This window comes from Lissotriton vulgaris, chromosome 5 (genome assembly GCF_964263255.1).
Source record: "Lissotriton vulgaris chromosome 5, aLisVul1.2, whole genome shotgun sequence".
Taxonomy (NCBI): Eukaryota; Metazoa; Chordata; class Amphibia; order Caudata; family Salamandridae; genus Lissotriton; species Lissotriton vulgaris.
In genome coordinates, this window is record NC_141693.1 from 1,365,429,975 (window position 1) to 1,365,453,604 (window position 23,630).

The 23,630-nt window shown below is 48.4% G+C and overlaps 1 protein-coding gene across 4 annotated transcripts in view; it reads left to right on the forward strand.

Annotated features, from left to right (window-relative positions):
- The window catches only part of AP4B1 (adaptor related protein complex 4 subunit beta 1), a 286,861-nt gene that overhangs the window by 76,880 nt on the left and 186,351 nt on the right, over nt 1-23,630 (forward strand). For all 4 annotated transcript variants that reach the window (XM_086923299.1, XM_086923302.1, XM_086923300.1 and 1 more), the window contains 2 exons: nt 9,004-9,151; nt 20,578-21,074. In XM_086923299.1, coding sequence (XP_086779425.1) covers nt 9,004-9,151; nt 20,578-21,074 — 645 coding nt within the window. The remainder of the gene's footprint in view (nt 1-9,003; nt 9,152-20,577; nt 21,075-23,630) is intronic.

Here is a 23,630-nt window from a genome sequence, read left to right on the forward strand (position 1 = left end):
TGGGGAGGGCATGTACTCCAATACACTGTGCAGGGACTGTGGACGCAGCAACAGGGAAAGATGCACATCAATGTTCTAGAACTGATGGCGATCTTCATGGCACTGAAGGCTTTCAAAGTACATCTATGCAACAAGGACGTGTTGATTCGGACGGACAACATGATGGCAATGTACTACATTCAAAAGCAGGGAGGCACACACTCTCCGCAGCTGTCTCATCTGGCTCAGAGCATGTGGAAGTGGGCCATTCAGAAGAACATCTTCCTCATGGCAGAGCACCTCCCGGGCAAGGACAATCAGATGGCGGACCTGCTCAGCAGGCACAGCCACCAGATGCACGAGTGGTAGATACATCCATCTGTACTCCAGCCGTACTTCCAAAGGTGGGGTCATCCAGAGATAGACCTGTTCGCCACAAAAGAGAACGCAAAATGCCAAAGCTTCGCCGCCAGGTTCCCACACCCACGGTCGCAGGGCAATGCGATATGGATGAACTGGTCAGGCAAATTTGCGTACGCCTTTCCCCCAGCACCTCTGATACCGCTGGTGGCACGCAAGCTCAGGCAGCACTCGATGACTCTCATCTCATCCTGGTTGCTCCAACGTGGGCTCGCCAACCATGGTACACTACGTTTCTAGAACTGCCCGTGGTACCACATCAAAGGCTACATCTCACACCCAGCCTTCTGACGCAGAGCCATGGCGACATTCAGCACCCAGATCCGCAACAGCTCAACCTGGCGATCTGGCTCCTGAAGTCCTAGAGTTTGGCTACCTAAACTTACCTCCCGACTGCATGGACATCATTCGGGAGGCGAGGAAGCCCACTACTAGAGCATGCTATGCGGCAAAATGGAAGCGGTTTGTCATTTATTGTGCGAACCACGGCATTAACCCGCTGGATGCTTCTATTCAGAACATCATCTGTTACCTTTTCCATCTGTACAAGTGTAATCTGGCCTATACTTCCATTTGCATTCATCTGTCTGCAATGGCCGCTTATCTCCAAAATAGACAGCACCTTTCACTCTTCAAGGTGCCTGCCATCAAGGCTTTTTTGGAAGGCCTCAAACGAGTCATTCCACCACGTACTCCACCAGCCCCTGAGTGGAACCTCAATGTGGTTCTTACCAGGCTGATGGGTCCTCCCTTTAAACCACTGCATTCCTGCGAGATTCAGTTCTTGACATGGAAAGTGGCTTTCCTCGTAGCAATTACATCGCTACGGAGGGTTAGTGAATTACAAGCCCTCACAATCCAAGAGCCATTTATCCAAATTCATTCCAACAGGGTGGTGCTCCGCACTAATCCTAAGTTTCTGCCCAAGGTTGTGTCTCAGTTCCACATCAACCAAGCAATCGAAATACCTGTTTTCTTTCAAAATCCTGAATCGTTGGCGGAGCGGATGCTCCATACCCTTGACGTTAAACGAGCCCTAATGTATTACATTGATAGGACCAAGGATTTTAGAAAGACTAAGCAACTCTTTGTCGCCTTTGCACCACACCACAAAGGTAACCCAATTTCCAAGGCTGGTATTGCTAGGTGGATCGTTAAATGTATCCAGATCTGCTATCTGAAAGCAAAACGTACTCTTACCATTCCACCAAGAGCCCACTCCACCAGAAAGTTGGGGGCCTCTATGGCATTCCTTGGAAACATTCCTTTGGAAGACATATGTAGAGCAGCCACATGGTCTACCACACACACATTTACTAAGCATTACTGTGTTGATGTGCACTCCAAACAGCAGGCAGCTGTAGGGCAGGCTGTTCTCAAAACACTTTTCCAAACTGCTGCAGCTGGCACGGGCGGCCGCCGCTAATGGAGGGACTGCTATGTATTCTATGCACAGATATGAATTCAGCAGCCCACATGCCTCGAACCGAATATGCTACTTACCAGTATGCATCTGTTCTTGGCATGTAGGGCTGCTGACATTCATATCGCCCGCCCTCCTCCCCGGCGCCTGTAGCAGCTGCAGTATTCACATATACTCATAGCATGGTCATCATTCACTGAGTTTCACTCCATCTTGGCCACAATGGCTAAAAACAATCTGGGGATGGAGTCGATGCCCATGCGCACTGTAGTCCAGTGGAGGAGCCACCTATCTCGTGATACTTCGAAGACTCTTCCAGGACAACAATGTGCAATCATCCGGACCCAACACTAGGTGGCGATCTATGCACAGATATGAATGTCAGCAGCCCTACATGCCAAGAACAGATGCATACTGGTAAGTAGCATATTCGCTTTTTATCATGAAAAGGTATGATAAACACATTAGGCTTGACATATTGGTTGTTAAAAGCATATTTTAAAATCGGCAGCCATTTAAATGTGAATTGTTATTTCTCTTGAAATTAAGGCCTACAAATAGGTATTGTGTAACACGTAATGTCAAGTTATCTTTGCAGGGAATTATCTTTTTGTTGGTTAGTGCCTCTGATAAAACCTAGGGGGAGAAGATTTGCACTATTATAATTCTTGCTACATTCGCTTTCTAGATGTCTGCCAGGATCTTGTAATTTAAAAATCTTTAAATATTTCATACATCGATATGTGTAAATATTTATCTATGTAAATACATAGAGGGCCTCAGGGTCTACTATGTTCTGCATTGGTCTGTCTAAGTGTGATATAATCTGCGTCTTTCTATGACCGTGAACTGCATGGAGTAATGTTTCAGTATGCTTAGGCATTGGCTCTTTTGCCCTGTGAATTACGGTATTTTGTTATCATGTTTGTACATTTAGCACTTTTTAGCAGTAGCAGCTGCTACCGGACGGGCGTAGTGAGGCGGGGAATGAAAAATATAAAAATAACCTTAAAAACCCCACACCTGGAATTGTGCCGGCTGCTGCCTCTACCGTCCTTTTCTTTGAGTGCTACAGCAGGAAGCACCCGGGCTCCCGGGCTCCCCACAGCCTATCACAACGCTGCAAAGGAGTGTTGTAATTGGTCTGACCTCCGTGGTTTGGTGCTCAGACAGGGACTGGGTGTTTGGGCATGTTCTCCAACCAGACTGTAATGCAGCCTGGGTGGAGAACATGCAAAGTGCGCATAACGCTTTGCCGGCCAAAGCTTCAAGCACACTTAACGAGTGCACTCACCACTCCTTCCCCTGCAGTGCTCTGGCGTCATAGAGCCCAGCTCCACCCCAACTGAGCCACTGTAGTAGGAAAAATAAAATGATAATAACGCCGGGTTATTATCATCGTTATTGTTGGACCCGGCCCGTTGGGCAGGTTCACCCCTAGACTTTTTGCTTTTTCCTCGCCTGTTATGGAATCTGGTGTTGGGGATTTTAGGCCTCTGCGCACTTTTTCACTGTGGTACAGTGTAAAGTGCTTGAGCTCTCTGTATGTGTGGTGAGTGACCTGCCCTCCCATAGGAATGAATGGGGAATATGTATGCCCATGGTAGTTCCTGATGCGTGGGGAGTGCAGGGGCGAGTTTGGTATGTATGAACTCGTGGGAGTGAATGCTGCAAAATGATGTATGTGGCATGACAGTGAAAGAATTGGCTTGGTAGTTTGGTCTGCCCTGTTCCCATGATGCACTGGGCCAGGGACAGACTAATTTGCATATAGCCAGGTTCTGAGCTGGGATGGTGCAGTGAGCTAAAAAACGGTGTTGGATCAAGCCCTGATCTCTTGACTAGGTGAGAGTATTCTGCTTAATTCAGAAACTCTGTCCATCACCACCCCCTTTTGCTTAATTGTTTTGTCCACCATAAGCGTGGAAGGGTATACTCAGACATGAGTCCCTTGCTCATTGCACCATCAGGATTCAAGCAAGCCGGGCCGAAGACGGCTGTTATGCCAGAAACCGGTCCCCGGAAGCTTGTTTCCTTTCCAGTGAAAGAATTGGCTTGGTAGTTTGGTCTGCCCTGTTCCCATGATGCACTGGGCCAGGGACAGACTAATTTGCATATAGCCAGGTTCTGAGCTGGGATGGTGCAGTGAGCTAAAAAACGGTGTTGGATCAAGCCCTGATCTCTTGACTGGGTGAGAGTATTCTGCTTAATTCAGAAACTCAGTCCATCACCACCCCCTTTTGCTTAATTGGCATGACTGTGTCTAGTCTAGAAGTACTACTTTTGGAGGTTGGCATATTTGTGTAAGTTGGTGCTAGCGTGTGATTGGCTGGTGAGCCTGGCCCAGAGTGCCTGGGCCTGCTTGTGGATTGACTGTCTGGTTTGAGGATGACAGGGGCTGGAGAGCCCAGGAGGTTGTCTGAGTCAGCCCATGGATGAAAGGCAGCATCTGCTGCCAGGGAAGTGGGAGGAGATGGCACCTGATAGTGAAGGGCTGTGCCTGCCTAACTACAAAGCTGGCTCCACCTCCCACTGGGCGACTGCCACCTCTGTCCCTGATACTGAAGGGGACTTCCCTCTAAACCAGTCCAGCTGGTTCTCACACTGAGACTTCCAAGGCTTCAAAGACTTTTCACTGTATAAGAAGGGGCTGTGTCCCCTTCCAAAATGTTCTTGTTTCTGACTTGAATCTGCCAGGGGCATGCTGCTGCTGGGGCTCAGGGGAATCCCTGGGCCCTGCCCAGCTCCTGGACCTCTGATGGACATTCCTGGACTCCTGGGGGACCCCTCTGACTTGCTGGGCTGAGGGGGGGACTTTGCTTGCCCCCTTGGAATCACTGGGACCTTGTTGCAGCATGGAGGAGCTGCATTTGTCTGCAAGAAGCGCTGTGCTTCCCCCTGAGCGCCTGGGAGCGCTCTGCCTGTTTTCTAGCGCTGTAGAGCGCTTTATTTGGATTGTGTCGCTGAGGAGCGCTTTGCCCGCCTTGGCGAGTGCCCACCTCGCTTATTTGCGACTTTATTTAAATTTCGGCTGCCCACGCCGATATCTTTAATGCCTGCCCGCCTGCCTGCCTGAATCGGGCCGCCGCGCTGCCCGCGGCGACCCGGAAGTACCTGGCCGGCCGGCCAATCCCAGCGCGGCCGGCCGGAAGTCCCGCCCCCGCAGCCCGGGTGCCGAGAGATGATCACCGCCGGGCCCGGGGAGAAGAGGAGGAAGAGTGATGGCGGCAGGTCTACAGGGCTCCCGTGAGCGGAGGGAGCCCTGCAGCGGGGGGAGCGGTAGCGGGGGGGGCGCGAGGCACATTGTCGGTGCCTGCCCCCACCGCGAGTGTAGAGCCGCCGCCCAGAGGAGCCCTGCCTGCTGCCCCCGAGGAGTCCCGCGATGTGGAGAAGCCCTGCCCGAGGCCCGGTAAGTTAGGGCTGGGCCGGGTGAGACGGGGGCAGTGCTGTTGCTGCTCCGTGAGGGAGCAGATGGAGTTTTGTGTGCCGGTGAAGCAGAGTTGGTGCTTGGGCGGCCCCGGTTGGCAGTGGGTCGCCCCAACGTTACGCCAGAGCCTTGAGGCTCCAACGAGGGGGGCATGTTTTATTTACTTAGAGCCTTGCAAGGCTCACGGCGCCCTTGTCCACGAGTCCGTGAAGGCTCCCACGATGCCCGCATTTTGTTGCAGAGCCACGGAGGCTCGTGGGCCTAATTTAGTTAAGAGCCACGAGGGCTCTAGGGGGCACAGTGGATTCCTGAGCCAGATGGCTCCAGCACCCCCCCCCCTACTTCTTTCCAGAGCCCAGTGGGCTCTAACGCAGGGGGCATGTTGCTTTAGAGCCAGTGTGGCTCTAACGTTTGACCAGTGTTGGCCAGAGCCTGTGTGGCTCCAACGTGCGCAGTGTTTGTTTTAGAGCCTGTGTGGCTCAGGTGGCGCAGATTTGTTCTAGGGGCTACTGAGAGCCCTGCCACAGCTTTTTGATCCCAGTTGCCCAGCACTTTGTGGGCAGCTGCCACGTTTAGGCTTTTTGTACTTTTGGACTGGCGCTGCATGGCAGCGCGCCCTGACATTGGACACAGGGCATCCTTGCCCCAACAAGGCCAGTTGGCCTAGGGACTGCCACAGGTGGTGACTTATGTAAGTTATGCGCAATGTGATTCCTATGTTTTTAATAGTAATTGCCTACTGTGTGTTTTTGCGCTATTGTGTTGTTCTGGCACCTCTGAATGTTTTTAACCATCATGTGTCTTTCTTTCCATGCGCTGCACCTCTGAATGTTTAGTCATCATGTGTCTTCTTGCGCTGCACCCCTGAATGTATTTTATTGCATCATGTGCTTTATTCTTAACACCTCTGAATGTATTTTATGGCATCATGTGTTCTTCTTTATTACTCCTCTGAATGTGGTTCGGGCATCATGGGTAATGTGTTCTGGTGTACCCCTAAATGTGTTTATTCTTAGGTGGTTGTCTTTTCTACTCCTCTGAATGTAGGTTTATTGCATCATGATTATTGTATTATTTCTTAGACCCCTAAATGCTGTGTGATACTTAGGTGGTTCTTCTTTTTTTAGTACAGGTGGTCCTAGTAATGTCCTGGTTCCTGTTACCAGTGGTTACTGGTTGTTATCTTTGATTATTATTTTATGGTACATTTATTCTTGAAGTGATTTTATATTCTACATTTTATCCAGAAGTGCTATATCTGAATATGACAGTGGCCCATGTGGCCCTGTCTTGTGTACATAATCCCTGTGAATATTGCCCGTGCCAGTTGGCACAATGTATATGTGTGATTTTATCTGATATGGTTTTACAATACAAAAGTTATTTTTATAATAACCTTGTGTGGAGTCTCTTTTGTGGTGTGCCTAGTATGTTGTTGCTGTTGTGCGCTGGCGCAAATGCTTTACACATTGCCTCCGAGTTTAGCCTTACTGCTTGAGCCAAGCTACCAAGGGGGTGAGCAGAGGTTATCTTGGCGTGTGACTTCCTTGCCCTGACTAGAATGGTGGTTTCTGCCTGGCTTTGGCGTCAGCCTTAGCCTACCAGAAATAACCAGTTCTAACAGTTATTATCATTTTATTTTTCCTCTTCCAACTGCTCAGAGAGCAGTGGGGCGACGCACGTTTTTAAGACCATAATACAGCTCTTAAGGCAGTGCTAATGGGTTGTTTGCTCGCCCTTCATTTCATCTGCAGTGCACCACATTCCACGTGGCTACGTCCTCTAAACCTGAAACTCACTATGGAATTCTGAAGACTATAATGTATCATTGTTTTACCATTCCAAGACTCCCATCATGTTGGTTCTATGTGTGTCGTCCATGCTTGAACTTAAAACAACTAATGGCTATTTACAATACCTTTGGAAGACAGACCCCCACAGCTATGTTTAGTTTTGCTATTGGACACCTACAATGTTTAGAAGGCAGCGTGTTTACTTTATTCTACTCGCATTCTTTTAATTTATCTTACATATGAGTTGGTGTGCATTTTATAGTAGTTGCATCAGGGGATAAATGGAAGGGTGAGACAAAGGACTGGTGAATATATGCTTGAGTGAAAAGATGTGAGATAGAGAGCGTGTATGATGACTTATCGAGTGTCTATCCCCATCAGTGACACAAAAGGCTATTTCATTTATAAGCCAGACCTGGTATCATTTCCAATGCTTGTTCATTATATTTTCCTACCTTATAATACATTGGTTTGGGTATTTTATTAGTTTGACTCTTGACTTTAACGATGGTTTAGTGTTTCTTAATAACTTAATACACATTTTTTGGGGGGAGAGAGGGGGTGGTCCTGCTGCTTTTTGCAATTGCTACTATGCGTCAAAATCTTGTGTTGTCATTGAAAATGTGTTTTGGCCTAGTAAGATACTAGATTTCTAATTTCCATTTAATAATCCAGGATCTCACAGAGCGGAAGTGAATTAGTCTGAGTGAGGCATGAGAATAGTCTGTAGGAGGGACGGAGGTGGGACTGAGGCAGCAAGAGGTTTAGATAGATGGAGGGAGTGGTACGAATAGGGAAGTGTGCGGTTTGACTGCATGTTGTTGAGGCTATCTGAGAATACCTGTGTGGGCAAGAGTTGCCTGAATGAGTGTTGCTACATAACACATAGTGACTTAAGGAACCTGTGAGTGCCTTCAGGGGGGTTAGCTGTTTAGCTTTCCTAGTTGTGCATGTTGCAGCCATTGATATTTTCCAGATTCAGTGGTTTCCTCACAGGAATGGAGCTCTTATTCACCTTCCTGAGATGAATGACCAGGAAAAGAGAGTAGCTGCGTATCCTGTTACAACATGGATGTTTAAACCAAATCGGCTGTAAAATCGCATCTCAGAATACGTTTTGTGATAGTTCTATTAATTTAAGGTACATTTGAATCTTAATATGCATATGATTTACTGGATAAAAAGAAGCAAGGATTCCACCATATAAATACTAGGTTTTATAATTGAAGTTTATTTGCTCCCAGAATAAATATTCTTTATTCCCAGGTTCAAGAAGTAGTAGTAGAATACTCTGACTTCATTACCTTATCTTCAACCCTAATTATCATTATTTTTTTACATGTAAATACTATAAAGAATGCATTTGATTCCAGAAAACCTGACACTTTAGGGTTTAGTCAAAAATTGTGTTTGTATTGGAAAAGAGAATGTTTAATATGTGCAAATTGTGCATCGACTGGTTTGTGAACATGGATGCAGTTTGTAATACAACCTGGGTATTGATGGGTCACATTGCAAAATATCAATTTGTCAAAATGACCTTCCTTATGAATATTAAGTAGGAACATCTCTATTTGTGGCAGTCTGCACTTTGGTACGAATGAAGGGAATGTGGCTTACACGGGACGACAGACCTCCATCTCTGCATTCATGTTCCCAAAATAGGGAACATTTTGAAGCCTAGTCCCTGGACCAGTGCCTGCTCCTCCCAAGGCCACCCAAAATGATTACTAAAGGGGACAAATTCCCCATGTGCGAATCAGGCTCCCTCTTGACCCCAACTGCGGTTAGGCATCTGATTAATGTGTTACCACTTCAGTTAGGAGGAAAGGCAACTTTCACATCCCCTCTTAATTGTGAATCAGAACCAGTTGTACAACACTTTTTGCGAGTTAAAAAGATCTTTGGGTTTCACAACTGGGTTTCACCCTTCTAATGTTGTCCATACCTTGTCTCTTTAGATGGTGCTCTGGTGAATGAATTGTACAGTATGCTTCGTGATCAGGATCCCATTGTAATGGTCAACTGCTTGCGAGCCTTGGAGGAAATGCTTAAACCTGAAGGAGGGGTTGTCATTAACAAACCTATAGCCCACCACTTACTGAACAGGTTTGTATGATGTTTGTTTGCCTTTTATGATGTGGTAGGGAGCAGAAGAACAACGAAATATGAAAATACCTGATACATACAAATAACTAGGAAAAGTTTTATGTTTTTATGTTGTTAGGTTGTGGTGGAAAGCATTAAGTTGTATGTATCGGTTAGCTCAGTAGTATAAGAAAATACATTGTTTTTAAGAAATGGGAGCGGCGTTAAATTTAGGATAAACGGTGAATCCAAGCCAATTTCTGGAATTAAATTAAGACAAATGATAATGCTGAATTAAGCGTTCTTTTATGCCTGCAAATATCTGGAAAATAGGCATGTAGAAGGATGGTTCTGTGTAATGATGTGGAGTGCTACAACAGACTTTACATTACAACAAGTCAGTAGCCCACCACCTACTGAACAAGTTTGTATGCTGTTTGGTTGCCTTTTATGATGGGGTAGAGAGTAGTGGATTAACAGAAAATATGAAAATATGTGGTACCTACAAATATAGGACAGTTTCTATATTAGGGGGGTCGATGGAAAGCATTGTTTTATGTATGGATTGGAACCGTAGTATCAGAGAAAAATTGTTTCTAAGAAATGGGAGTGGCTTTAAACTGTTGTTAGTTTAAATGGTGAATCCAAAACCCTTTCTGGAATTAGAGATAAATAGTAATGTTGAATTTATTCCTGCGAATAGCTGGAGAAAGGCATGTGGAAGGACAGGTTTGTGTATTGATGTGCAGTGCTAACACAGACTTTACATTACAATACACAACATTTGCTTATTTTTGTCTCTTATGAAGGATGCCTGGTTCTCCAGTATTAGGTCTTTCATAGATTCACATGCTTGAATTATTCCCCGTCATCAAAGTGGGAGTCCCGCTGTACCATAATAAAGCAGTATGCATCATTACCATAGGCTCTAATGGCAATGAACATGTTCGAGGCATATGGGCTGCAGATGGTACATTTATGAATAGATCGCCATCTGGTGTTGGGCTCGGATGATTGCACTTGTTTTTCTCTTGGAGAAGTCTTTTGTCGTCACAAGACCGAGGACTCCTCCCTTGGGTGCTAGTGCGCATGGGCATCGGCTCCATCCTTAGATTGTTTTTTTCCGCCATCGGGTTCGGATGAGGATCGAAGCGCTCCGGATCGACTTCGAGAAAAAAGTTATATTTCGGCGCGTATTCCCTTTCCAATTCGAGGGTATTGTTATCAAGCGCAAATTCATTTCCATTTCGACGCGCTTCGACGTCAACAAGAAAATTTCCAACTTCTACGTCGACGAGGCCGGGAGGCCTATCTCGACGTAGTCCAGCCCGGAGTCCATGGAAAGGACTCCATTCAAAAGATGTCCAACGTGTGGCTCTAAGTTCCCACTCAAGGACCTACACGAGGTGTGCAACCTCTGTTTATCACCTGAACACGATTTCAGGGACTGTGAAGCTTGCGCAGCATTCTCCTTCAAGTCGATGATTAGAAACCGTCGAGCCCGAAGACATGAGGTGTCGAGAATGCAGTCAGAGGCAATCCCGGAGCTGTTCGAGGCCCAGCACCCCGAAGAGGAAGAATAAGAAGATGAGGACGAGTCGGGGTCGGGAGTGGACGAGTCTGACGTCGAAGAAATAGACGATCATCAAACCGTGAGTGACAACGTCCCCTTACCAAAAAACCGACCCCGCTTGGTGTCGACCCCGCCTTCGAGCCCGGTCAGACTACCGAAAAAAGTTTCAGACACCCCGCCCTCGGGCTCGGCAACAAAACCGAAACACTCGGCCTCCCACCATCATACCAGTTGCCTTTCGATTGGAGGGGAAAATAAATATATAGGTGGCACCCTAAGCAAGTTAGGCAGAGCTTCCTTGGGAATTGCAGATTAATTAGTTAATCCTTCAGTGTGTCTTAAATAATTGGGTATTTCCTTAGGTAGACCTGCTTTCAACAAAGGACAGTCGTTTATATCCTCAGGTGGTTTTGCATGTGGGAGCAAGAGAACATTTTCCAGGAGATGCACTTTAGATTGATTGCCAGAATTCCTTGATGCATTTCGACTAACAACTCCGATTCACATAACCCTCCAGAACATCAAGATATCCAACAACCTTGAAACAATCTTTAGAGACCCATTCATTTTGAGTGAACACAGTTTTTTTCATAGTCTACTGACCTAGAGCAACTTCTTGGAGTTTCATCAGGTTACATAACTTTTGGTTCAGCAAGGGGATCATATTCATCATTCCATACTTTTTTTGTCAATGAATATGAGATCATGTTTGGTGGAACACTTGAGAAATGGTCACCTGAATTTGTCTGTACTGAATGTGATTTCAGGAAGAATTTACAAGGAATAAAAGGAAATGGCTTGATGAATGTCACTGGCCCTTTAAACTTGTGTAATCCACGCCAGTCAATCCTGGACCATTTCTTAACTTTTATGTTAACTATTTGTCCGAGTCTGAAACTCTTGTTTATTCCTGTATTATTTGTCAATTGTGAATTTTCCTTAATAGTTCTGGAGAGATTTTACTCTGATAAGTGGTCTCCTATCCCCACATTGGCATCTCATTGTATTTGCCATCTTGCACCAACCGCTTGACCCACTGCCACATTGGAACGTTGAGATTTTGATGTAGAAAACCATACTCCTTATTCACTATTTCCTCAGCTTTAAGGATCACTGACTTTTTTTATGGCTGTTTCCGTAAGAGAGCCTTAAACCTTTTCCATGAAGTATTACTGCAATTAGCACCTCTTTTATCCAGAAAGATATGACCGAATTAATCTAAACCAGGTTTAATTCTATTGATCACAGGCTTCCTAGATAGAGAAAGACTACTCAACTTAGATATGTTCAGGCCTCTTATGATACCCTTCAATAGGACGACTAGTTGTAAGAATACAGATCATGTTTATATAAACTATAATAGCCCTATGCAGGCAGTAAAGTAGCTACTGTAACAATTGCCAGTTATGAATATACAAAGACTGCTATTTCTGCTAGGGCCAAGAAAAATATTTCACTTTCCAGAGGCATGCATCCATTGCTCCTCCATATTTCTGTAAGCATTTATCATTAGATACATCTTACTACACAGATACAACATATGGACAGAGATTGTGTACAAGCAATTCGCTTGAAGTCTTTTTTTTTTTTTTTTTAAATATATTTTTATTGCAGGAATTAGTATATTGTTACAATATCGACCAGCATTGTATCACAAGCAATATCAACATAGTAAAACCCTCTGGCCCCCCACCGTAAGTTTCGTACACAGCCATCCGGCCCACAACCCTGGGGTCGGGCGGCGATATGCAATGGGGGCTCAGTAGGATGCTTGAGCTGGTCCGGATGATCCACTGTCCGTCATCTGCTTTTCCAAACAAGCCTACAAACCCAAAAGAAAACCCCCACCCTCAAAATACTACTAGCCAAAGGAAACCCCACCCAACCCCGCCACCATCGCCTGGGAGCCACCGCCACAGGATCTGCCATGGGACCCACGGGAAAAGCAATAGGACTAACAGTGCAAATTTTTACCGGGACTCGGGGCGAGTCGCTTCTTCACCCTCAGAGTCGCTGGGGGCACAATAATCCCTGAGGGCCTGCACCAACATTTCCCACTCCAACGCGGCCTCCTGCGCCTTCTCATTACGCTGCCTCCAAGCCAGTTGATATCTCAGCGCGCTCTCCCCCGCCGCCCACTTCAAAAGCTCACTATGCCATCTGCTGCCTGTCGGACCAACTCGTGCCTTCCAATTCCTGGTCACCTCTCGTTTAGCAAGGAGGAGCCCTAGGTCGATAAATTTACTAGAAATTTTATTCCTGGGGGTATGGGGGAACCAGTGCAGGAGCCCCACCGCCGCATCAAATGATAAGGATCTCCCCGTCACCTCCTCCAGGGTCTTCTCTACTTCCTGCCAGTAAGATGACAATCCCGGACAGGCCCATAACATATGTAGGAGGTCCGCTTCCTGAGCTGGACACCTAGGGCATTCCGCCGAATTCGTGGCAAAATACCGTCTAATTTTCACTGGGGTCAGGTACGCTCTATGGAGAACGTAATAGTGGACCAGCTGGAAACGGGCGTTACGTGTGCCCTTCCAGGCTCGTCTCACCAACTGGGCCCAGGTCGTTTCCGGGATCTCCCTGCCAATGTCCTCCTCCCATCGTTTTCTTAGAGTGGTGAGGGGAGCCAACCCTTCGTTAATTAACCTGCCGTAAAGGCAAGTGACCGCCTTCACCGTGCCCGCAGACATCATCACGTACTGGCACACCTGAGATAAGGGGGGTTCCTCCTGCCCGCTCTTCCAGTGTGCCTGGATTGCTCGGACAATGGCCGAGTACAGCAGAAAATCACCGCAGGGGATCTCGAAGCGGTCGATTAGATCCTGGAAGGACAAGAGCGCTCCGACCTCGTACAGATCTCCAACCAGCTGTAAGCCGGCATCCTCCCAGGCCACCAAACGTGACCAATCCCCTCCATGGGGGAGGGCCGTCAGCATCCCCAACGGTATTTCAGGCGCATATGGTGTTCTCAGTTGACCTCGGGCGTGAGCCCGATTCCAACACAGGAGGACAGTCCGCTCCTCCATCGACAAATCCCGCAGGGCCAAACGTTGTCGCAGCGCTATAAAGGAGAGAACATGCCTGGCCATGCCCGTTCCCCTCCTGTCTTCCGGGCCACGGAATTCCCTGGCGATCTCCTGGGTGAAGGTCTGGAGCTGCGCCGCCAGATAATACTTTTCAAAGTCCGGCACCGCGAGCCCCCCCTCGTCCTTCGGCCTCATCAGGGTTCTGAGGGCTACCCGCCGGCGGCCCGACCCCCAGAGGAATCCGACCACCATAGAGCGTAACAGTCGAAACGTGGCCGGTGGGACCCAGATCGGTAGAGTCCGAAAGTAATATAATAGCCGGGGAAGCGCCACCATTTTAAGCAGGGCGATCCGTCCCGCCACCGAAAGCGGCAGCGTGGCCTAGAAGTCCATGCAGCCTCAAAGTGCTCGAATGCTGCGGGCAATGTTCCCATCCAGGAGGTCGGGTTGATCGTGATAGACGAACACCCCAAGGTACTTAAAGCAGTCTGGTTCCCATCTAATCTCCCTATGCAGGGTAGGGGCGGGAGCACCTTTGCGTACCGGAAAGAGACAGGTCTTGGACCAGTTCACTCGGAGGCCCGAAACCTCCCCAAACTCTGTGAGCGCCACCGCCGCTCCACGTAAAGCGTCGAGCGGGTCCTCTAGGAAGAGCAACAGGTCGTCCGCATACAGCGAAACATAATGCGGGCCCGCAGGCGTCCACAAGCCCTTATAGTGGGCCCCCGATCGAAGATGCAGCGCGAGTGGCTCCACCGCCAGCGCAAAGAGAAGCTGGGACAGTGAACACCCTTGCCGCGTGCCTCGTTCTACCGGATACTGTGAGGAAATCAGTGGACCCGCCCGGACCCTGGCTGATGCAGAGGCATAGAGAACCGCGGTCCACCTGACAAAGCCCTCCCCGAGGCCGAATCTCCGCAGCACCGTGCAGAGGTAGTCCCACTCGAGGCTATCAAACGCCTTCTCTAGGTCCACCGACAAGACGACCGGGGACGGGGCATCCACAAATGGTTCCCCCAGCAAACGGAACAGCCTGCGGATATTCATAGTCGTGTTTCGCCGTGGGATGAAACCGGCTTGGTCTTCATGCACTAGGGAACTCATGTGTCCCAGCAGCCTCGAGGCCAAGATGCTGCTCAGTATTTTATAGTCCACTGTCAACATCGATAGAGGACGGTAAGACCCCGGGTCGGACGAGTCTCGTCCCGGTTTGAGGAGAGGAACCACCAGCGCCTCACACATCGAGCTCGGGAGTCGCCCCAGCCTCTTCGCCTCCCTGTAGACCACCACCAATCGAGGGGCTAGGAGGTCAGCGTAAGCTGCATAAAACTCCACGGGTAGGCCATCCAGGCCCGGGGTCTTGTTTCTCGCCATCCGTTTAATGGCCCCGCGGATCTCCCCCAATTCAATGTCGGACCCCAGGGCCTTCGCCACTTCTTGCTCCACTGCGCGAAGCTCCAGTGGACGTAGATAGTTATCGAGCCGGCAGGGTCTCGTGCGGAGCGACTGCGGTACAAACGTTCATAATAATGCCGGAAGCAGCTAAGAATCTCCGGTTGAGTATGTACCTGGGTGCCGTTTGCCTCACGCATACTTGTCGTCAATTGGGACTGGCGCGTAGGGTTGGCCAACCATGCCAGCAGCGCGCTCGATCTGTCCCCCTCCGCGATGGATCGGACCGTATAGGCTTTATAATCAAAACAGCGGAGCCGTTCGACCTCTGCCGCTACCTTTTCCCTTGCCTCCGCCGTTCGTACCTGCAATTCCGGGTGTCCAGGGCGGCGAATTTCAAGCTCGCGGAGTTGCTGGTCCGCTGCATCTAAGTCAGCCAGAATAACGCGCCTCGTGCCCACTTTCTTAGAAATACAGTAACCCCTCACCACTACCTTAAAAGCGTCCCATTCTAACGCTCGCGTACTCGCGGTGCCGCCGTTGGACGCAAAATATTCCGATATCTTGTCTCCCAGGTCCACTCTAAAGACACTGTCCTCAAGAATCTCGGGTCGCAGCTTCCAGGTGGGCACCGCCGGCGCCCCGGGGAACCAGCGAAGGTCCAGCAGAAGCGGGTTATGGTCCGAAATGGTTCTGGACAAGTACTCAGATCGGACCGCTGCCGAAACCAGTTCGGGCGACCCAAAAAAACCATCCAGTCGGACATGCAACTCATGCAGGCCCGAGAAGTATGAATAATCCCTAGATGCGGGGTGATGCGCCCTCCAGATGTCCGTCAAACCCCATCGGGTCTGCCAATCCTGACGACCCTTAGCCGTGCGACGAACCGGAGAATCGGGAAGTGGTGGATGGGAGCGGTCAATGTCCACGTCCACTACGGAGTTGAAGTCTCCCCCAAGCAGAAGGGGCCCGGAGAAGAAGTGGGCCAACGAGCCCGATAACCTGGAAAGGAAGGCAGTCTGGTCCACATTAGGAGCGTACACACAGCAAACGTTCAAGTCCCTCCCTCCTAGAGTGCCCGAGATAGCCACGTAACGCCCCTCTGGATCTATCGCTGTTCTCGTGACTTGGAAGGGGACCCCTGCTCTGATCCATATTAGCGCCCCCCTGGCATACGCGGAGTACGACGTGGAAAAGACCTGCCCCCTCCATCTACGCTGTAGCGCCGCCCCTTCCGCCTTGGTCAGATGAGTTTCCTGCAGCAGCGCCATTTGCACTCCCCTACGCACTAAATAAGCGTGGACTTTGTGGCGCCTGGACATAGTATGAAGCCCCCTTACGTTCCAAGTTAGCAACATCAGCCATTGTCCCATATTGTTCTCGCATAGTCTCCCCGTCCGGGCTCCCACAAAGAAAAAACATCATCCATCCCAGCACTGATGGCGGCCATTTTCCCCAACCAAAACCAAACAACCCAAGAACAAACCGAACCCCCACCCACCCACCCCAGAACAGGACCCAACCTGCACCATCCAGATCCCATCCAAACCTCGCCTTCCATCAACCCAATAACCCCTACTACTCCTACGGTCGCCACCGTAGGAAGGCCTTAAGGGCCAGGTGCGGGCCGGGCGGAGGCAGTGGGCCCTCAACGCTCAGGCCACCAGGACTAAAACCAAGCCCTAAACAGTACCAAAAACCCCTCGGGGCAGAAACAGGGGCACCCCACCCCTTCCTCTCTCATTGTCAGCAGCAATGGACGGCAACCGCCTCCCCCCTGCCGGGCCCCCACCCAAAGTAAGGCAGCACACCCCGTTACCCTTGTCCATCCAAAAGGTCCTCCACCGATTTCGGCGTGATCACCGGTGTATGGGCACTACCAGTCACTGAGTCCTCCGATTCCGATGGTGCCTCCTCATCGCCCGGGTTGTCTTCCTCCTCAATGGCGTCGTCCCGTGCCCCAGACAACTCCGACAAGACTTCCAACACTCCCCTCCGTTCCGACGACGTCTCTGCAGTTGAGGGCCCTCCCGTGCGGCCGCGGCGATTCCTGATCCTCCTGGAACGCCGTCTCTGTTCCGGCTCATCTGCCTGTTGGGACGAGGAGCCGAAGCCATCTTTCCCTGTCCTGTAGAGCTCAAGCCAGGCACAGACATCCTCCGGGGTGTCGAAGAACTGAGTTTTGTCATCGACAATGATGCGGAGCCTTGCAGGATAGAGGAGCGAGTACTGGATGCCCTCGCTCCTGAGCTCGCGCTTGACCGCCAGGAAGGAGAACCGCTTGCGTTGAGTCTCGTAGGTGTAATCCGGGAAGATGTTCACCTGACTGTTCGCCACTTTGAATGGTCCATTATGTCTGGCGGCATTAAGGATCAAGTCCCTGTCCCGAAAGTGCAATAACCGCGCCACCACCGGTCTCGGGGCGCGCCCCTGTTGCGGTGGCCGCACCGGGACTCTGTGGGCACGCTCCAGAGTGTAGAAGGAGGATAGCCCCTCCGGGGCCACCGTGTCACGGAGCCAGGTCTCCAAGTATGTCACCATGTCGCCATCCTCGATCTTTTCCGGGAGGCCCACTACACGGATGTTGTTCCTTCTGTTGTGGCCTTCCGCATCCTCCGCCCTCTGCTCCAGGGTCGCAATTCGGGACCAGGCATCTTTCATCGTTGCAGCCAAGGTCCGCTGCGCCGGCTCCAAGGTTTTCACCGAGCTCTCCACTTCCTTGACCCGGTCCGACAGTTTACCGTGGTCCGCTCTGAGGAGGCCTAGGCTCGTCGCCACCTGGGCAATGTCCTGTTGGAGGGCCGATCTCGTGGTCGCTATCGCCTCCAGGACACGGTCGAACTGTTGTTGCATCGTTGCGCCTCCAGAACTCTTTGAGTCCCCATGTTCCTCTTTGTCCTGGGCTTCCGAGTCCGAGGCTGTCGGGGTAGTCCCCTTGGCGCCTCTAGGTTTCCCCATATCACTGGGGGCACTCCGTGAAGGTCCCGGAGTAGGCGTCTCCGGGTGCAGCTGCCGACCACGACCCTCCCGGTTACTGGTCCTCAAATCAAGTACGGGAGATCTCCTTCTCCAGGGCCTGTGGAGACTTCTCCGCTTCGGCTCACGCCACCGCCACGGCGTCCGAGGGCACCGATGAGGGGGCGGAGATAACCGCCGCCGAGTCGGGCAGGCCCGCTCAGCCGCTAGAGACCCGGGGTGAGGGTCACCAACTCCACCGGAGGATTTGTGGCGCCAAAGTGTCGCGCCTCCCATGGAAGTGGACTGGGTAGGAAAACGTAGCTAGGTGCGGTGCCGTGAGTTGGGCCACCGCCTGGATCATAGGGCGTCCGCCCCCGGGGTCCCCTATACTGTGGGCATCCGCCCAGTCACCCAGCCGAGTGCAAACTTGTTGTAAAAAGTCCGATCAAATTGATATCTAGTGCACAGAGCAGCCGGGGATGGCAAAGCCGGGCGCAAGTCGCTGCTCGCGACGCTCCTCCGGATCAGTGGGTCCGACCAGGGGGACAAAGAAGTCCGGGCGCCATGTTGGGTCGCACTCCGCAACTCCGCAAACTTCGGTTTCACTCCGGCTCGACCCTCGTCCGAGCCCCGCTAGGGGCCCCGGCAGGTCTCCGTCGGTCCGCTCAGCAGAATGCGGGGTCTGGGGTGCCCCGTAGCCTCCGATTTACAGGATAAGTCCGGGCTCAGTCCCGGAGCCGAGCTCTCAGGCGACCATCGCCATCGGCGCCCAAGCCACGCCCCCAATTCGCTTGAAGTCTGGTACTATTCTCCCAGATTTGTTGGTGATGTGGAGTCTGGTTCCCAACCAGCTGAGAAGGAGGGAGAGTAACAATGGCAGTAAAGAAGATTTACGTTATTGTGATTCTGGTTCCTTTCTTCTTCCCTCCTTCGTAACTTCTTCACAACATCCACACACTGTATATGTCCGAATACATTCTAGAGGTGATGCTTGTACTGGGTCCTCTGGCAAAAATTGTAAAATTATTGATTGCATCTTCTCCTGGTCTTCTCACAGGCTTGTCATTTCCCAAACCGTTATGAAGGAAGGAGCAAAAGAATTGCCATAAAAGTAATTTTTCTTCTGCCCCACGTTTTTTCCACTACCATCGGCTCCTGTGCACTTGTACAGCAAATCCAAACCATGCTTCCAACAGATCATGTTTTGTACATATGGTACTTAGTCTCTTTTGCATCTCCCTTACATTTAGTGCATTTCAGCATGAAAAACATAATTTTGTGTCTTACCTGGCAAATTGGACTTTATATCATTACATGGCACAAACATCAATGTTATTTGGTAGACCAACAGTGCATGATAAAAATAGCAATGCTTTTGCTTTATACAAACAAGAAATAGGTTTTTGCATTCATCTTATATGAAGATGACCCCAGAGGAAAATGCATGGTATGATATAGTGTGCTTGTATAGTGCAGAGCTCTTAATTTTAATGGCACAAATAGGAGTAGCTGATTGTCTAGGTTTTTTCTTTGCATTCTGGTATCTGTAGTTATGAATGGTTATTGTAATCAGCAGGACTACAAGTAAAAGAATGCAGAGGAAAAATCCTGGATTGGAATAGCTACTCATGAATGGACCTAGTAAACTTGAGAGCGCAGATAGCTCTTGGGGCGCTTTTTTTTCGTGGAGAAAAAGTAAAAGGAGGATCTAAATCAGCATGTTAAGTATTACTTAAAATATTTGTCAAGAGTTGTTGCAGCTAGTGTATTTTTTTTTATTCTTTAAGAAATGTATTGTGATCATTCATTGATGTTTGTGTGAGACCAAGAATAATCCACCAAAAGCTGATGTAAATGTAAATGTAAATTGATACTTGTATAGCGCACTACTGACCCGCAAGGGTCTCAAGGCGCTTGTACGAATACCGCTGTGGAACCCATCCTGGCTTTCCCTGTGAGGCATCCACTCCTGGGCACCCCCAAGGTCGAGGCCAGGCATCCTTAGCGTTGTGGGGGCCGTTGTGGAGATTAAGCAAGCTATTGCCCAGAGTTGCAGAGTGGGACTCCATGATTGGAATAGGCACCGAGGCGAGAATTATCAGGTCCGTGGAATTTCTTTGAGCCCAAGACCCGCCGAGGTGGGGAATTGAACCCTGGTCCCGGGCTAGACCTCTGCATCAGGGTCTGCCGTTCTAACCATTGAGCCACACTTCTCCACATGATGAGAACTATTGTCCTCCGAACTTGTTTCAATAGAATGTAAGAGGTCGTAACAGATATCTTTTGGGGGTACCTGAGAATTATTCACAATTCGAGACCAGTGGGTAGTGAAGATGCGCAATGATTTCTATATGGGGCAAATAATATTGAAATTGATATGGTTGGAAATGGCTAAAAAAGCAATGTTAAATGGAATGTGAAATATCTATATATATGTGCTGCCACCAACAACTCTTATACAATATAAGGTTTCCTCTTTTAACTTTGTGTTGCAGGATGGTAGATCTTGACCAGTGGGGGCAAAGCGAAGTTTTGACATTTCTACTACGCTACAAACCACGCAATGAAGAAGAAGTGTTTGATATTCTAAACCTGCTAGACCCCTTTCTGAAAAGTAGCCATTCTGGCGTGGTCATGGGAGCCACCAAACTATTTCTCATACTTGCTGAGGACTTTCCCCATGTACAGACTGATGTGCTCATCCGAGTGAAAGCACCACTACTGGCGGCATGCGTGTCCGAGAGTCGTGAGCTATGCTTCACAGCTCTTTGCCATGTGCAGGAAATTCTCCACAGCTTGCCAGGTCATTTCAGTTGTCACTACAAGAAGTTTTTTTGTTCCTATGCTGATCCACATTACATCAAATTCCAGAAGATGAACATTGTATGTGAACTAGTGAATGATGAAAATGTGCAGCATATTTTAGAGGAGCTGAAGGTGTACTGCACAGATGTGTTGGTGGAGCTTGCACAAGCAGCTATTTTTGCCATAGGTAAGTTATTTATTTATTTGTAGAATCGTATCGCACACACCAGAAAGATTGGGCAGCAGAGCTCTTTACATAATCAAACAGGTCATCACATGGTATGAGGAACTACAAGTGGGAAAACTAACAGATATCAAACAAACAAATGTATACTAAAAGTGCTAAGATCAGTTGTTCATCCAACTGGGGCAGCAGGACGTGAAGATGAAGTCGTTAAAGTTCTCAGATCAGATTAAGAGTGTTATAGAAGTTAAGAGTATGACTTTGATTTTGGGGGGATCCCAGAGAATAAAATGTTGGGAGGCATCTCCAGTAGGAGGAAGTCTATACCAGGTAGGCTGCAAGATTTCCTGAGTTGACTAATTTGTATGAAAAGTATTTCAGTTTCTCACCAGGAATAGTCTATTGGATAATGCAGGCCAGCTTTGAAAGGTTTCTAGCTTCTATATGAAGCCAGTTTTGCAGAGTAACAAAGGTTGGGTAGATAGGAACCATTCTTCTGTGCCCGATCCTAATCAAGCTGCAGCATCATAGACTGTTTTTGGAGGAGCTAAGTGGATTTAGGAATGCCAAGCAGGAGGTAGTTTCCAGAGTCAAGCCTCACCAGAACTAAAGATTGACCTCTGGTCTTATTGCAATCGGCAGGGATCAGAGACTTGATTCCTTTGAGGAGTCTGGTTTGGTAATGTGCTCCTTTGGCTAGAGATTTGATGTGAGATTGCAAATTTAGATTTATACCCAGGATAAAACATGAAGATTTGGCAATCTCATCAATGGCGTAATACTTGCAACGTGGCTAAGTCAATGGGAGCACTTCAGCCTCATTCTAATTGTGGCCCTTTTTGTCGCTCCTTCTATCGTGGGGGCTGATGAGCGCTGAAATTAAATGCAAAAATAAGGACCTCCTGAGGATTCTAGAAGTTCCTAGGACAGGGAAACTATTCTTACTGAAATAACATTCCTAGGCAACTAGGGACCATACGAGAATCAAGTCCTGTACATAATAAGATACTAACTACACAGGCTCAGTGTACTGCCAAAATCAGTTAAAAATATTTCATTGTATTCATACAAACTTTAAACATCTGACATAAGCAGCCATGGTGTAACATACATAACATCACAAACGGTACAACAATAATTTCACTGAAATAATCAGTTTTAAATACAACCATAAAGCAGATGAATAAACATTATCCAAGACATTATCAATATTCAGGTGGTGTAAACCACATGTGGCTGAACTTTGTAGATGTTTATTTTATCTACGCGCGTTTCGGCGTACGAGACGCCTTCTTCAGGAAGAGCCACATAGATGTCTGTACGAAGAAAAACATAAGACACATATAAGCTAACAAAGTACACTGAGTCTGTGTAGGGATGTGGGCTGTACAGTATACATACAAAAAGGTGAACTCCATACTCATAAAGAGTAAAAAAATAATAAAGCTGCCCAGAGAGGAATTATGAGATTTAGAAAAGACAAACCGTGCATGAAATATGAAAGTGAAAGAAATACCCATACTTCCGCACCCAACCTGGTGATAAAGAATGCAAAGGCATAAACAATAGTGTGAAATACGGTGTGATCAATGGCACCTAAAAACCCTAGACTGTAAAAAGTGCCAACTTACCATAATGAGAAATGGAAGCTGAACAATGGGTATGAATTTTAAAGGATAAACGATTCTGCAAAAAAAAAAAATCAGCCAGTGAGGACTGAAAACATAAGAGAACTAATTAGGAACTGATGAGCAGCCAGGTATATACAGATAATTACCTGCAAATGACACTAAGTCCACGTGATATGTAGACAACTGTATGTATTGGATGAACCAAGACTGATAAATAGATCTAACGAACATGGAAATAATCATGCATTAAAAAATATATACAATGTAAAGTGTAGGTGGTGGAATTTAAACTGAACATGTTGAAACTGGTAATACTTTAGACACTATGCAGTCAGTCATAATGCAGTAACAAAGAAAAAATGGATAACAATATAGTCCCCCATGGAAAGACTGTTCATTCGTAGTGTCTCTCTAATAAAAAGATTAGGGCGACATAACAAGTTAAGAAAATATTTGCATTTCTACAACCCTCCAATCCGCTCATTACAGCGTTATTGTAGAGTGAACTCCAATGCTCATTAAGGCTGACAGCCTGAAACCGGTCCTAGGATGCTTGTTTCCAGTCAAGGGAGGACCTGGCCTGGCAGTTCGGGCTGGACTGCTCCCATTGGGCGCAGGGTCAAGGCTGATTTGCATATGGCTGGGTTCAAACTGGAATGGCATGGTCAGCAAAAAAAATATGGATTTAGGTCCAGATCTCTGTACTGGGTGAATTTATGACATTGTTTTGCATTCTGTCCATCAATTGCTCTTTTTTGCAACAATCAATCCTCCTCCTCAAAAGGCTTCTTTAGAGGAGGATACAGAGGTAACAACGGCAAAGTTAGGGGCAAAGTTTCCACACCACGTAATTCCTCCTCCCCTAACAAGCAGTGACTTGTATACACTTCCCCCCGAACATTTAACACCTTTCAGGGGACGTCTCCTG